The 15893-nt window shown below is 49.0% G+C and overlaps 1 protein-coding gene and 2 long non-coding RNA genes across 8 annotated transcripts in view; 2 read left to right on the top strand and 1 right to left on the bottom strand.

Moving 5' to 3' along the window:
• The first annotated feature begins 1451 nt into the window (after window positions 1–1451).
• LOC148052033 (uncharacterized) lies at window positions 1452–3350 on the top strand. The gene is made up of 2 exons (XR_015699058.1): window positions 1452–1543; window positions 2083–3350. It is a non-coding gene; the product is annotated as an uncharacterized LOC148052033 (long non-coding RNA).
• Window positions 3351–4093: 743 nt separating this feature from the next.
• LOC148052032 (uncharacterized) lies at window positions 4094–5774 on the bottom strand. The gene is made up of 2 exons (XR_015699345.1): window positions 5682–5774; window positions 4094–4405 (listed from the first exon to the last, which is right to left on the bottom strand). It is a non-coding gene; the product is annotated as an uncharacterized LOC148052032 (long non-coding RNA).
• Window positions 5775–5861: 87 nt separating this feature from the next.
• The window catches only part of PDGFA (platelet derived growth factor subunit A), a 36479-nt gene continuing 26447 nt past the window's right edge, over window positions 5862–15893 (top strand). For all 6 annotated transcript variants that reach the window (XR_015699049.1, XR_015699048.1, XM_087733483.1 and 3 more), the window contains exons 1-3: window positions 5862–6803; window positions 7990–8086; window positions 15487–15591. Coding sequence is in view for 4 of the 6 variants with exons in the window: in XM_087733483.1 (XP_087589609.1) it covers window positions 6741–6803; window positions 7990–8086; window positions 15487–15591 (265 nt within the window). In the remaining 2 variants the exon portion in view is untranslated. The remainder of the gene's footprint in view (window positions 6804–7989; window positions 8087–15486; window positions 15592–15893) is intronic.

The following is a 15893-nucleotide window of genomic DNA, read 5'->3' as shown; positions in this document are numbered from 1 at the left end:
GCTTCTCATCTGCAACTTGGCCACAGTCACATGGCAGGTTGACTACGTAGCTTCACTACATCCTCTCTGCATTTCTGATTACTAATGTGCCTTGTGGTTATAGAGGATCTTTATCAGCTTTTAGTAAGAAATAGCATCAGTACAAAGTATTGAGAATAAGCAGCTAGAAAGTACTGAATTCCCTGGGAATTTCTGCTGGGAACAGAAGACACAACGTGGGTTACCTGCTCTGGTCTGGCCACCACCATTAGTGGGTCTGTGCGTAACAGCGTGCCTCGAAAGGATGGAAGAGCTCAGAGAGGATTAGCTTTGGGGGACTTGGTCAGCGTGGGCTCCATGAAGCCCTCTGGAGAGATACTGCACTGCACTGGGGACTTCACGCATGGTCCTTTGAACTATGCGCAACCACTGAGACCGTGTGAGGACCAGGCTGCTGTATTCCTAGATGTAAGAAAATGAAAAGAAAAATGTACAGAACTCTACACTGGACTTTCTGTTAAAAAAATAAAGCAAAAAAAGCAAACCAATCCATCTACATGCTCTTCTCCTTCCCCTATATTAACTGGGTTTCTGTGACAAAAAGGGTCAGAAATTCAATTAGGAAACTTCACAGCCATTACAAACATCTGCAGTTCAAAATAAGTTAGCAATTCCACTACAGCAGCCTTCGTATCTCCTTTGTCCTTTGGGTACTGCTGGATCCTGCAGTCTCTGGTGTGTGCAGCACTGAAAATGTGCGTATCATCATTCTCGTGAGTTTTTATTGTAAGGGAGGGAATCTCACAGGACAAATGTGTAATGTTGTAAGAGCAACAAGGTTGCATGGATACAAGAACACAAACGGGGCGGCTTGCACTTTGAGAATACGAATTCTTCGGAAGAACAACTATCTCACTGTGTTTGGATGGAGCTTAATAAAATGGACGGCTCCAAGCTAGGCCTCTACAGGCTTCCAAGCTACAAACAATGAAGAATAATATCACAATTTTATGGTACTTAGCATGGCTGAGTTACATCCTGGATGGTCTCCACAGAATCCCTGCGACTGGCTTTGATTTGAGTCAGAGGAGAAGAGCTTTACACCCACATTGCTGAGGAGACATGAGCACACCGCGCACAGGACCCCAGGGGCTGAGCCCTGAGCGTATTGCTTTCATTTACAACATATATCAGTATACCTTAAGCTGGGCTGGTACTTTTACAGTTATTCAGCTGGATGAACTAAGTATTACTGACAAAACACAGCCCATTTTTAATAGCTTTATCCACCAGGCAGAGGATATCCCATGCTCACAGCAGCTCCGTTGTCCCATAGGGGTGGAGAGCAGGGAGCAACTTCATATACCCACGAAAATAGCGGCCTGTGCTGGTATGCAAGTGCCCTAGTTTAATGCCTAAACATGGTATCTTGCTACCCAGGCTGGCAGGGCTGCCAGTTCGTACTCCAGCCCTGAAGGTGAACTGTGTGTCACTCAGCAGTGGCTCCTGCAGCAGGGAAGGTCAAACAGCCCCTCGCTTTCGGCCGTGCTGCTCAGCCTCTCGGGTAAGAAGCAGCTGGGCAGGGGGGAGAGAAGAGCACGTTAACAAGAGCGTTACTAACTATCTTTCTTTGCTATTAAACTAAACCATTTCTCCAGGGAGAGCTGGGTCTAACCCCCACTGAAGCCAAAGGGGCAGTTCTGGGGGGAGGATCAGCTCTAATGGCACCAGGCCCCGTTCACAGGAGGGCAAAGCATCTCCAGAAATATTGTGGCTTTAAGTGTCAATGCCCGTAGGTGGTGTGGGCCACGGCTGCCCTCTGTGTTCAAGGGCAGGGACATCATAAAACTTTTCCGAGCCCCTTCTGATCTCTCTGCTTAGCTGAAACCTTGTAGCAGATTTGCATCTTATGACTATTTAAGAAAATTATCAACCGTGAAAGCATCTGGAAAGCTGCACCAACAAAAGTTTCAAAGAAAACAAAACTCAGCCAGAAGGACGGAGCCAGTGCAAGGATCCAAAAGGAAGAGCTGAAAAACGAGAAAATTATGTTTGTAGGTGTACCAGCTGGAATAATAACTGCCTCGCTTGTTCTCCTTGCAGCTTTCCTTGTGGCTTTTTGTGGGCCAAGTTTCAGGAAAGGGAACGGTTTGCCTGCCATCAGCGCTTTCTGCATTTGCAACCCGCTGCCCGTACTTCACCTGCACCCGTGACAGCTTTGTGCCTGTTTCTGTAGGCAGGCAGCAATCGAGCTGCGGAGCGGGAAGCTGACCTTCCCCCACCATGGCCATGTGCCCCTCTGAAGCTACAGGCCAAAGAAACGTCCAAAACCAGAGAGAAACCACCCAAAGCGGGTGAGCTTCCTGGCTAGCTTTCTGCATTGTATGTTCCGAACTTTTATCCTTTGTATTATACCGTATGGCACTGATGCTGACCGGTGCAGGTCCAAATCGCTGAGAGTATTTCTTATCGTCCCTTTCTGGAGCCAGGGCCCTCAGCTCTTGGTCCTTTTCCAGCTGCGGTGGCGAGATGTATCCCGCAGAGCACGCCGAACCACTCTGCCCAGCCCCAAACAGCCACGACAATAGGAGCAGGCCACCCTTCCAAAAAAAACCAAAACCCTTACCCAAACTCATTCTGTTCTGTTAATTTAAACATGATTATCAATCCCCTAAAATCCCCACTAAAATCAAGTCTGAAAAAGACCCAGACAGGTTTCCCGAGACTCCCTCAGCAGGAACGTGATTGCCATGAAACGATTCCTCCTGCAACTTCGAGGCTTGTCAGGAGGGCCAAGCAAGCACCAGCATTTCAGCCTGACCTCTGAAACAGCTGCCACGGGTTGCAGGTACCATTTTGAAGCCCGCCCAGTGCCCTCCGTGGCTTCAGCCCCCTCCCGAGCACCGCAGCGCCTGCCTCGCTGCCCGCCCCCGGACCACGCTTCTCCCTTCCAGCCGCCGGGCTGCTCCCGCGCGTCGCAGCCCCGGCACGCTTCTCTGAAACATGAGTTGGTCCTGTCACACAGCTTGACCTGTGTTTCTATCAACTGAGCCAGCGGAGATTTAAACGAGCTTTGTAGCCGGTGCTGGGAGCCTGATTTGGGGCACCCTGGCTTCATGCGTCACCGCCGGCGGAAAGGAAAGCACTGGTGCCACTGAAGTAGTTTCATTTTGTGTCAAGGAGCTTCTGCATCCCTTCCCCCATGCCAAGTGCTGTGCAAACCCTGGAAATCCTCCCTCTCAACACTCTGTCAGAGTATAATTCTATTATAATTCCGGACATTTGAGGGACTTCTAACGGTACGTGCTTTAAATTAGAAAAGCAGTATCTTGCTCGCTGCTCTCAGATAAATAAAGAAGTGCAAAACCTAATTTTCTGGTGCTCTGTACTTTGTACTGATTTTCTTTTAAACCTACAAATACCACCCTGTCACTCCTTCCACATGTGTGGTTTGTAGGTATTACATAAAAGATGGTATTTCACGTTCGGTGCACACATGTTTAAGAGACTCGTAGATGGGAGGAAGGTGCCATGCTGAAGGAAAGATGCACGTGTGTGATGCTTTTCACACAGAGGTATCTTTGCACGCTTGTAAGGACTCACACAGCACAAATGCATTTTTAGATCAAACAACAGCCAAGGAGAAAACGCATTTCATAAGCAGACAGACAACCCGAGTATAAAGTTGTCCACAGAATCTGTGTGAATTTTATTTACGTCCCCTGGTCTTTGGTCTCTTTTGAGATCTTACATATTTTGCATTATTATCAAATATTTGCAATGATCCATACAACAGTCTTAATGTTAAAAGCTACTCCAAGAGTAACTCGACCCAGAGGAAAGATGCTTATCTGAGCTCCACAATGACAGATTTAAAAAAGATGCCGATGCAGTATGTTTCTCATAAAATGAGGGAAATGTAAGAAAAATCACAACTGCATGATTTTTTTTTACCAATAGATAAAGTAGGAGTTATCGCTATGTTGGCTTTCGCAGTGGAATGCCACTCGAAAATACGCAGCGCTTCTGATCCCAGACACATTGGCCAAGGAAGGAAGGAAGGAAGGAGAGAAGTAAATGCTCGGCGAGCCGGTACTGTCAGAATCTATTTCACTGTTTGGTAATTATTTTTTTTTATTACTATGACAACACAGACCATAAGAATTGTTTCTTTAACGCCAGCAAATGATAAGTGCAGATGAGACTTTTTTTTTTTTTTTTAATTAAGGTCATCACTTTTTACTTCTGCCATGTTGACCCCCGTGTAAGAAAGTGAGGGCAGCTACCGGCATGACCTGCCCCGGCCTGCCTGCCCCCTGCCCTGCTGCTTGCCAGCGCGGCCTTCTGCTGCAGCGTGCCACTTGCATCTTTTTTTTATATCAGGAGGTATTTGAGAATGGCTCCACACTGGCTCAGCATTTTCTGTCTTAAAAAAAAAAAAAAAAAAAAAAAAAGCATTCTCCTTTTTAAAGTGCTTCCAAATCTTTTACATCTCTTTTCCTTTTCTCTCTTTTCAACCCCCACCTTTTTTTCCCCCCTTGTGGTCCTGGAGACCACCCTGTAAGCCTACATGACATCATGAGAGAGAATTAAACGTACTTGAAAGGCCACTTCTGTTTTGGTGGGAACTTCTATGCAATTGCAAAGTGCCCATTAAAGCACAGGTTGTTTCCTAGAAGCATGTCCAAGCCAGTAGCGTGCAAACCCCTCCAGGGCTTCTAGAAAGCATTCGCTTTTGAAATGCTGAAGGAAATTCAGAGATGAAAGGATAAGTCTCCCTGGCTGTGCATTTACAGTCTATTGTCTTCCATGAAGCATGGTATCACTCCTCAGTTGTGTTATTGCAGTTAATCCACTTAAATGCTATTGGATTTTCAGATGAGCTGAATTCTTTGCATCTGCTATTAAGATGCTTTGTTTAGATGAGAAAGGGCTGTTATTTAAATCACAATGAGTTCAGGGAGATGTCAGGGTGCAGCAGGCACCTTGTGCCAATCTGCGCCGGGGAAGAGGGGGCATTTGCTCTCCGGGGCGGCGGGGAGGGAGGATGCGAAAGGAAAGCGAGCTGCCGCCGCCCGGCTCCGGCAGCGGGGCTCGGCGGGCTGCCGGGGGCCGGCTGCGGCGGAGCGCGGGGCGCCGTGGCTGCGCGGCCGCGGCGGGGAGCCCCGCACCCGCGGATGCCGCAGCCAGGTGCCGCAGGGCGCCCGCTGCCCCCCGCCCGCCCCGCCACCCCCAGCGGCTCTTTATTTTTTTTTGGGGGGAGGGCATTTGTATTTCTTAAGGGGGGGGGGGGCTTTTCTCCTTTGCAATGAAGGCTGCGCTGCAACAGCAAGCTAAGAAGCTACGTTAAAAAAAAAAACCCACACACAACCCGTGGCCAACCTGCCCCTCCCCTTCTGCAAAAGGCGAGCCGCAGCCCCCCCCCCCGAAAAAAAAAATAATAACAACGATAAAAAGAAAACCCACCCAACCCCTCCGTGGCCATGGCGCTCTCGCCCGCCGCCTGCGAAAGGCAGGGGCACAAGGTGGATCCCGCACGCTTCCCCGGCGGCTGCTGCGCAGCAGCGCCCAGCCCTTCCCCGCGCCTCGGCTCCCCCGCCCCAGTGCCGCAGAGGGCCGGGGTGGCGGCGGGCTGCCCCGCCCCCCCCCCCGGCCCCCCGCCCCCCTCCCGCTCCTTTCCCCCCCCCCCCCCCCCCCCTTACATGTGGGCAGAGCCCCTCTCGCCCCGAGCAGGGGCTGCAGCTGGCGGCACCCCCACTACTTGTTGTTTGTGGGTTTGGTGCCGGGAGTACCGGGAGGAGGGACGGGGGAGGCGCATGGCAGGGAGGGAGCCGTATATGCTGCTCCTCGCTGGAGCCACGCTCCAGACAGGCCATCGCTTCGCAGCGAGCCCGGGAATCCTCCCTCCGCCAGGAGTTGCAGTTCGTCTCCGATCCCCTTGGGATTTAAACCTTCTTGCATATATATATATATATATATATAAAATTTTTTTTCCTTCCTCCTCCTCTCTTTTTCGCCCGTGCAAAGTGGAGGAGCTGCACCAAGGCAGCCCGCGAGATCTTGCAATATTGCTCCGATTTATCACTGCTATTATTCGTAATTAATTATTATTTTTAACCTCACCCCAGCCGGGGAGGGAAGCGGGACCATTCTCAGCAAGAGAAACATTTCGATCCGTATCAATAAAGCTTTTTCTTTTTTTTTTTTCTTTTTTTTTTTTTCCTCCCCTTTTTGAGACGGGGGGAGCGGGTGGAGGGCGAGCCCCGCGGGGTGGGGGAGCAGCCGGCAAATAGCGCGATCCCTCCGTCCCGGCGCGGAGCGGAGCGGGAGGCCGCGGCGCGGGGGGAGGCGGGCCCCAGCGCCGCCCGCCGCGAGGGGGGCCAGCCGCCCCAGACAGGTGATGGGCGTTTCGGCTGCGCTCCGGATCGACTCCTTGGGTTTCACTTTGGTCTGATCTAAGCAAATATGCAGAAGTACCGGCTGGTCTAGTCCTAAGAGCCAAGAGGAGCGAGCGAGAGCAGCAGAAAGGAGAGCAGCCACGCTCCCGTAGCGAGGGGAACATACAAACAGCGGCAGCGCCGTAATTAAGCCACCGCCGCCCCGAGGCAGCCCCGACCCACCCTGGATGCGGAGGACCCCCGAGCCACCCCGCTGCCTTTCCCCTGAGGGATGGTACTGAATTTCTGCGCGGCAGGAGCCGGCCTGCAGCTCCTCTCCATCAGCGTTGCCTTCCCTCCGTGTCTAAAGTGCACTAGACCGCGATGAGGACCTGGGCTTGCGTTTTGCTGATAGGTTTTGGCTACCTGTCCTTTACCTTCTCCGAGGTAGGTGAGAGCGGCTTTCTGCGTTCTCGGTCCCCGGGGGCCGCGGCAGCCGGGGGTCGGGGCGAGGCGGCGGCGGAGGGCGCGGGGGAGCGGGCCGCCCACCTGGGCTCGGCGGTCATCTCCGCGCCCCGGCCCCGCCGGCAGCGCTCGCCCTGCCCCAGCCCCAGCCCCTGCGGGGCCGCGGCAGAAGGCAAGTTGCCATTTCGTGCATGCCAGAGGCGAAGGGGATGACCGTGCATTCCGCTCCGGGGCTGCTGGCTGCCCTTAAAAATTATATATATATATATATATATATATTATATATACACATATTCACGCCCCGCGGGTGCAAACGTGCTGCGGCTATTTGCAAGCAGAGCGGTGCGCGGAGCCGCCTGGCAGCGGCCGCCCCCGCGGCGCACGGCGCTGCACGCCGCCGGCCGCGGGCACCGCTCCTGCCTTGGGCAGAAGTTGGTTGAATACCCCCCTCCCCGCAAACGCCCCTCACCCGGGCTCACGGTGGGCGAGGGTCCGGCCCCGGCCCGCGCGCACACGGCTGCTCGGGGGCGGAGGGGGGCGCGGAGCCGCGTCCTGGGGTTGCTACAGGTGGCCCTGGTCGGGGCGAGCGCGGTGCTCGGCGCTGCACGGCGACTCCTAACTTTTCCCGGGACCGGGTCTGCTTGGCACTGGGAGCCGCGACGTGGGCGCTGGTAGGGTGGCGGTGGCCCCGTGGGATGCGGTCCTCCTCCTCCCCGGAGCGGGGGAGCCCGCGCCCGCCGCGGACTTCACGCCCGCTTGGGCACACTTCACCGGCCGGCTGCCGCGGGTGGGTTTCCAGCCGTCGAGCGGGGCTCGGGGCTCGGAGGCGCAGCTCTGCCGGGCAGGCGCCCCGCCGGGCCGGAGCCCTGGGGCGCTGCCCGCCCGGGCGAGCCGTGGCGCAGCTCAGCCGGCGGCGGGCGGCGCGCAGCCCCCGCGGGCGCGCAGGCGGGGGCGGCGGGGCGCGCTCCAGCGCCCGGTGGAGCGGGGGGGGGAGGCGGATTTTTCCCCTGCTTCGTCCAAACACGTCCAGCAAACACCCCGCGCCCTCCATAAAAGCCCAAACCCCCCCGGCCCCCCAGCCCCGAAGCGCTCGGTCCCGGTGCTGCAGGGGCGCGGGGCAGCGCTGCGCGGGGCTGCGCGGTGACCCGCGGTGTGTGTGTCTTTGAAGGAGGCCGAGATCCCGCAGGAGCTCATCGAGCGGCTGGCGCACAGCGAGATCCACAGCATCCGCGACTTGCAGCGCCTCCTGGAGATTGACTCCGTAGGTAAATTAGTCCCGTCCTCCTTCCTTCCGCGCCGTCGGCCGCCGCCGCCCCGGGGGGGAGGCAGCGGGGGCGGTCGCGGCGCAGCGCCCCGCACGCCTCTCGCCGCTCCGGCGGCGCGGCCCGGGCAGCCTCGCCTCGGGGACGAGACCCGTGCAGGGACCCAGGCTCAGGAGCCAGGCTGCCCCGGGCAGGGGAGCTTTATTTCAAAGGGGGGCGGCGGCCAGGGGGCCGATCGGGAATGAAAACTTCGGGGGGTTCAGGGTGGAGAGGGACCTAGTGACCCTCTGTGTTTTCAGACCTCTCCGTCTCTCAGCGGAGAAGAATTTCCATAAGGTTTGTTGTTGGTCTTGCATTGCTCTGTTATCTTTAAACTACTGTCCTAGAGGTATTTAAAATATTTGAAACAATATTTATGAATGAAGTAATGTCTCTTCAAGTGCTGGGCTTTATTAAAAGGAAAATAAACCGTCCGCGCTGATTTTAAACAGGAACCTGCATATGAAGCTTACCCTTAAAAATACACTTTTTTCCAAAAGAAAATAGTGCAGGGTTATTTTCTGCATCATTAGGCATGCAAATGGGTGTAGTGAGAACGTGCAGTTCAAACAGATCGTTGCAGCCGTAAATCAGATCTCGAAGCACTGTATTACTGTGTTTCTTATCATTTGGTTTCACTTGATGCACTTTGTTCCTGGTGATTTCTTCCCTTAGTTGAGAGAGAATAAACCCGGCACCTTTGATGTGCCCAAGGGAAACGTGCATCTCTCTGAAGAGCAAAATGGAGAAAAATGAATGAGTTCTTGCTTGCGTTGGTACCGGGCCATCTCCTTTTAAACCATATGCTGTGTATTTTTGTAAAGTCTGTGCCAGGTTCAATCACCTTCATTCAGTGTTGCAGGATCCTTCTAGAGTTTAACTCACTGCTTTTTGCACAGTGCTGCGTTAATGAGCAGGAATGCACCAGGAACGTATTTTACAGACACAGCTTTCAATTTTCCTGTGATTAGGGAGCAAACAGTTTCCCATTACACTGAAAATGGGAATATTTCTCTCTTGCACAATACTTTACCATAGAGGCTAATTACTAATTACCAGATTTGTTGGCATCGGTTTAATATTTTGGGAGAGCAGTGCTTCATCATTATTGCTTATCACTGCAGTTAAAGAAGCTTTCACAACAGGGAAGGGGTATGCAATACATATTTCCCCACTGAAGACTGCTTTGGACCAGACAAGTGCACTACTGCTAAAATCTGTTTCCCAGTGAACTCAGTGGAAGGCTTGGCTGCTGTTGCAGAAGGGCTGGATCTCAGCGCTAGCATTTTAAAATACTGCATGCTTCTTCTGCGTTTGAGTCGGTATTCTGTGGCTAGCAGAATACATTATTTTTTCAAATACCCCAGTGTAACAAGCACATGCTTCATTTTTAAATACCACTTACAAGGAGAGCAAAAGTTCACATGGCTCCATTGCAAGAGAATCAAGCAGAGAAGTGGAGCAATGGTGGGAGCTGAATAAATTAGTAGATGTAGCAGAGGAGAGAAATTTATTTCAGAAAACAATTATTTAACTCGTGGCAAATATTAACCAGAGTATGCATGACCAAAAATTGAAGAGGTCAGCCACAAGTTTACCATTTCGTTCTGCTGTTTTCGTGCAATTTGTCGGTTTAGAAACCATGAGAGAAACAAGACACATAAATATTTTACTATTTCAACATGAAACAGTGATGCCTTAAGACTTGAACTCAAACAATATTAAAAAATAAAACCAAAATATTTGGCCTTTCACCCTGTTCTTGCTTGCATGCTCCTTTTCTGAGCTACACAGGCAGGATTGGATCTTCATAGAGAGTAACCGGTCTTTACTACCCGCATTTACATTTTCTGGGCACAGTCCCGCAGCCTTTACTGTCATGAGTAATTCTTATTAAGGGTTTGTCAGAGTGACTAATCGAACATTGAAATTACCATATTTTCTTCAGTAAACAGGATCGGGCTTGTTTACTATATTTAGTATTGGCTTGGATTAGCAAATCGACTGTTTTCTAGTTGTCACCGTCAAGATGATACTTCTGAAATGTGTTTCCTTAGGGCTGTAATTGCATCTCGGGGAGGGCTAGTTCAGTGAGGGCTCGTACAGTAGATATATTTCTGTTTTCTAGCAGATACTGATTTAAACTGAGGCTCAGAATAAAAACACTCCAGTGATGATTTTCTCCCTCGTTTTAGTGCATGGTATTGCCAGTCCTTCTGCATGTGAGTAGCCCTGTTTAAACTCAGTGGGTGGACTCAAGAATTAAGAATGATCTTGTAGGGGAAGAGTTTGCAGGATCAGGCATGCATGCAGAAAATGTCTGATATTCCTGAGTAACAAGGCAGAATCTGTGGAAAATGAAGGAAGAACAGTCATTTTCTCTCCTGCAATGCAAAGCATATATTTTTAATTGGAAAAGTAAGTTTTGTAAGTCAGAGTGGGCAGGTTTTTCTTCTATTCTGACAGATTTGGTCTCTATATTGTAGCGCAGAGATGACTGATAACCCCCTTCATAAAATTAGAAACCACACCCCCAGACCATCTGGCATATTACTTAAAGAAAAACACTACCCAACATGGAGCTTATCATTGTATTCAAAAAAGAAAATCCAGGCCAATTTGTCAGAGCCCAGTGCAGCCATGTCCGATTCAAGGAGAAATCTCGGTAAAGGCAACAAGAAAATTCTCTGTTTGTATCAGAAAACAGGGTCTTACATGAACTGGCTGTGACTGGGATCCATAGTCAGCGACGGAGTTTCATTGGCGTGACAGAGAGCAGAGTCTGACCCTGTTTAAAACAGAAAGCATGCACGATCCCAGGAAGTAGGCAGCTGTAGCGTGCAGAGTACAGTTTTACTACTAACAGACTAAATCACCAAAACGGGGGCATTTCCTATATTCCGCCTGTGAAGTTCTCTTTGGCTTAGCAGCGTGGTTTTTCTCCTCGCGCTTCACCTCTCCCATCTGTCCTGTGGGAGGTAGAGTTCATTTCGTGACCTATTATGTTTGCCTCCTGCTGGGAACAGATTTTCCCCCAGCCATCCTCCTGCGTGGGGAAACGCAGGGCTGAGTGTGCCTCTTTGCATGGTTTAAGGGCATCAACCAGAGGGTCACCTTAGGCCATGTGAATTTAACGGCCTGTGATTAAGAACTAGCAGAGCAGCTTTTGTTAAGTGGAGAAATGTTCTAAATTAACAGTGTACTTTCATGGAAAAGTGTTACGATAGCTGCAGAGCTCAATCTATTGGAAAATCTTCTGTTGACTTTGTGGCTTTTGGCGTGGCGCTCAAATTAAGGATGTTACCATGCAACGCGTTGGCTTTCCTTGCACCTCTTAAACATGACGAGAGGCCGGCATCTCCCACGTGTGGCCTGTGTTTTCTCTGAGACAGATAGAGGCAATACTCCTCCTGCTTTACAGTCGATTGATCCCATCTAGGTAAAGGGAAAAAAACCTAACCAAAACAGGATCTCGCAGGCTGCTACTTATATTTCCTTTAATAGATCAGAGTTGAAAACTTAATGACATCTATCTCTGCAGCTGGATGTCAGAAGGGCATACTTTGCATCAGCCAGAAAGAAGATCGAACAAACAGATTGACGTTGCCTTGGGCTTTCTGGCTCTAGGACCGATTTGTAAGACAGACCATTTCGGTTTATTGTACCTTACATTGAATTCCTGAAAAAAGAGATAATGAGGATTGCTGTTGGTACTAGAAGGCTTGGACCTATGCTTTTTGGATGCACATCAAAGTGACATCTAGAAGGATTTGTGTTAAGACTGCATATATTGGAGACTGTACCTCACATAAATTGTTTGGGAAGGAGATGGCAATGCAAAAGTATAAATTGATAAATATAAAATAACAGTAGTCTTAGGATACTTTCCACATGCTTATTTAGGGAGACGAGTAATCCCATATTGGCAGAATGTCACAGGAACTCTGTGATTTATACTCCATGACCCAGTGGAAAAATGCCAATTTGACAAAAAAGAACAATTTCAGCTACGCTAATGGATTGACCAAGGCTAATTGCAAGAGTTTGTCTACCCATCGTTGATATGTTGTCAGTACATAAAAGATTACAGAGAAATTTCTTGATCGGCTGCCATGAAAACATTTTTTTATTATTAAAATGTTAAAAGAGAGCTGCATTAATCTGGCTCTGTGCAGCATCCTCCATCTTCGCTTAGTGACAAGCAGTGTTCAATTGCTAAACTAAGAACCACCGTTTCTAAGCTTTCTGCTCTGAGCCTCATTTTGTGAGGCGCTAAGCACCCATAAACTCCCGTTTCCTTCGCTAAGAGCTGAAACACCGTATCCTGCAACTTCATGCTCCAAAGTCAGTACCTTGGGGGGAAAAATGGATGCAAATTCTGACGTGATTCGTTTGGGAATCCTTTTGCTGGATTGTAAATTAGGTATCAGGCTTCTTTAAAGTCAAATGAGACAGTACTATTTGTAATTACCATAGCATCGTTGTTTTAATGAAATAAAAGAAAGACTTCTGGCCACACATCCAGAGTCAAGTGTGGGTTTCAAAGCTGACTTTCTGATTTTTCAGTCCTGCTCGGGCAGGACTCCTGTTGACTTAAAGATTGCTTGAAGTGCAGTGATCTTCCCATTGACTTCACTGGGAAATGGAATTCCTTCCAAATGCCTGTGAGGATCAGGGGGACACCAAGTGCCTTTAGCATTATAGTGTCTTCTGGCACCAGCCATGTGCTCCATAATTCTGTTTATTAAAAAAAAAAAAAATTGATGCTGTGTCGATAGAAATAATACAATTTGTGTTGCATAATGCATTGAGGTTTGACTGGAACTTGTTTTGCAGTCTGCTGTGCTAGCTGTGTAGATCTCTTTTTTTAACCCCCACAGTGAGACATGAACTTACGAAATGATATACATGCCTAAGATATGTAGCGAGACAGTGAGATGCAGTATGAGCCAGAGGCCTTCTTCACCTTAGAAATCATCTTATAAGCAACACATGCTCCTCGACATGTCATTTTGCTTTATAAACATGATGATAGAATATGGCTAATTGCAGCTGAGTTGAGCAGTTATATATAAGCACATGGCTTAACATATTGGTTAGCTGATCATACTATTCCTTTAGTCTTACCAGTTTCTTTAAACAAGACAGCAAGAAATCAGTCATGTTAGAAGGGAGCTATGCCAGCGTGTTGAATGTGGGATTAGGACCTGTGGTTCAGGTCTGCTGTACAGCTGGCATCATCGACGGTTTCTCTTTTCAGCAAGATGTCTGTGCCCACCAAGCAGTTCGGATTAGAGGCATTAGTTTTGTGTTCAATCTTTTTCAAACGCTGTTCGCATGCGGATAGAGCTGCTTCTTGCTCTGAGCCTAGCTTGGATCTTACACTGAGCAGAATTCATGCTGCGTTCTTTTGAGTATCACTTCGTTGCCTCAAATTGAGGGAGAGGTTGTGACAACTCGAAGCTGCCAGCAAGGAGATCAGTATTAAGGTGTTGGGTGGCTGAGCATCAGGAAGCGGAAGAGGGCTGGAGGAACATCAGGACGGATCCTCATTTTGCATAACAGCCTTTGGGGTCAGGTGGATGGCCTGGTGCCATTGGAATGGGATGCAGGAGACCTGGCTCCGCTCCCCAGCTCAGTCGCAGACTTCCTGTGGGGTCTCAGGCAAGCCGTTTTATTTACCCCACTGGTGAGTTTTCTGGAGTATGGGGTACAATAAAAGCAGAAATAAAATCTGTTAGTCATTGCTGTGTTACATTACAGGACTGGGACTGCAAATAAGGCTCGCTATCAGCTACTCAGAGTCCAAAATTTCCCATTGAAACCAATGGGAAACAAGCACTCTACATAGGAAGTAGGAGCCAACTTATTTGGGTAAATCGAGAGTCTGGATTTCACACTGACTTACTTCAGACAAGGATCTGTTTGGCTGATCAGGAAAATAGACAGGGCCCGTGGGTGATCCTGGCACTACTTCTTGGACCTCCAATTTCATCTTCTCTTAGCTACCTCCGACAGTATTTTCCAAGGAGTGAAGATAGACCTTGAGGCACAGAGCTCTAAGATGCTGAAGATACCACTGTCTTCATGTCTCACCAGACTCTGCAGGTGATTTCACCAGCTGCGTGCTCTTAGGGCAGGATTTCTTGGAGGGAGGAGAAAAGCAGTGGGTTTGTTCGTAGAGCAGACCCTTATGATGTGTGTTACTAACAATGTTGAGAATAAAACAAGTTCCAGAGTCACAGTCAACTGTGGATGCAAAACAGACTGGAAGCCGGGAGCGTGACAGTGCAGAAGGCAGAGGAGCGCACAATGTTGGTAGCGTGTAGAGAGGGTAATTGAGTACTGTGTAATAACCATCTACATTTTTTAGTGTACATCACAGTTTTCTTTGGAGCCAGCAGTGAAACCTTGAAACTCTCCAGTGATGTTGCAGAGGGCACCCCAAGCAGCAGAGTGCTAAAAATCTTAGTGTGGTGTACTGGAATCTGTATGCAGTCCCCAGTTGGCTTACATCTTCCTGATCCCCCGTTTGCAGATTGTGCTTGTTGTTTTCGGAACCCCACTGCATGGGACGCGACCTGGACTGCTTCACTTAACAAAACTAAATAGTTGGAGCAGTTATTTTGTTGTTTTTTATGATAAATGAAATGCCAAGTTTTCCATCTTTGCTTTTTCTCATGGCCCTTTAACCCATGTGGTAGGCTTATTTAGGGAACAAGACAAGCCTGGAAGCAGTCCCAGAGTTTGCAGTAGCTTCAGATGCCCCTCCAAAGGTTAGGATACTTCACAGGGGATTTGTTCTGCAACAGAGAGGCTAAAAGGAAACCCATGCTAGTTACTTTTTGCTTTTGATTCTGTCCTAGTACTGTCCTGAAAACCAAGCAGGAGAAAATTTACAGAGGCAGCATTGTTGCTGTTGGGTGTGTAATACCATGTTGTCTACCGTAGCCTCATGGCAGAACTTCAAAACACTTCTTGTAAGAAACATTTCACGTGGAATATTATTGTTCTTATTTCTACACCTCTCCAGTAAGAAAAGCTTTATTATGCCTTTCACATAAAAATGCCACGGTTTTACTTTAGATATGGTTTTGTGTCACAGAGTGTGCACTGTTTCTGAGGGCTTTCAGTAAAATGGATATTAGAACTAAACTGTGCATGCTTATACATGACATTTAACGTCTGTGTCTTCCCTGCCTTACGCCCTTGCAATTGCATTGACAGGAGTTACATTAGACTAATTGCAGCAGGATTTGGTCTTCGGCCTACGTACAGCACAGATTTATACGTATGGAACAGCACTGTAGAGACAATGATGCGAATAACGTAGCTGAGGTTTAATATTTTGTTTCCTGTTTTAGGATATGATGATGTTTCAGAAACAAACTTGAGATCTTATAGTGTTCATTCTGCTAAACATGTGCAAGAGAATCGTCCTGTGCCCATTCGCAGAAAAAGAAGCATTGGTAAGAAACTAGCTATTTGTACTTAGGGAGTAAAAACAGAGGGGGTGCTTTTGGTCAGCCAAGCGGGACATTTCACTGGAAAAATGTGACACGCACAAAGGAAAAAGGCCATTTCTAGTTTCTGCCTTTCATTTTGCACAAAACGAGCCGTTGCCTGAGAAGCTGTCTTCTGGAGGATGTCCATAGGAGACAGACAAGCACGAATTCTTTACATTCACTTTCTTGTTGCAGCATGTTAGAAAGCTAGACCTTGGTTAGAAAATGCTGTGATATTCAATGTATAATTCATAGTGTGGGGAACA

The sequence above is a fragment of the Nipponia nippon genome, unplaced genomic scaffold (assembly GCF_047370975.1).
Source record: "Nipponia nippon isolate SJK-2023a ecotype South Korea unplaced genomic scaffold, ASM4737097v1 scaffold_5, whole genome shotgun sequence".
NCBI classification, from domain to species: domain Eukaryota; kingdom Metazoa; phylum Chordata; class Aves; order Pelecaniformes; family Threskiornithidae; genus Nipponia; species Nipponia nippon.
Note: the sequence above shows the minus strand (reverse complement) of the source record. Positions and strands in the feature narration are given on the sequence as shown.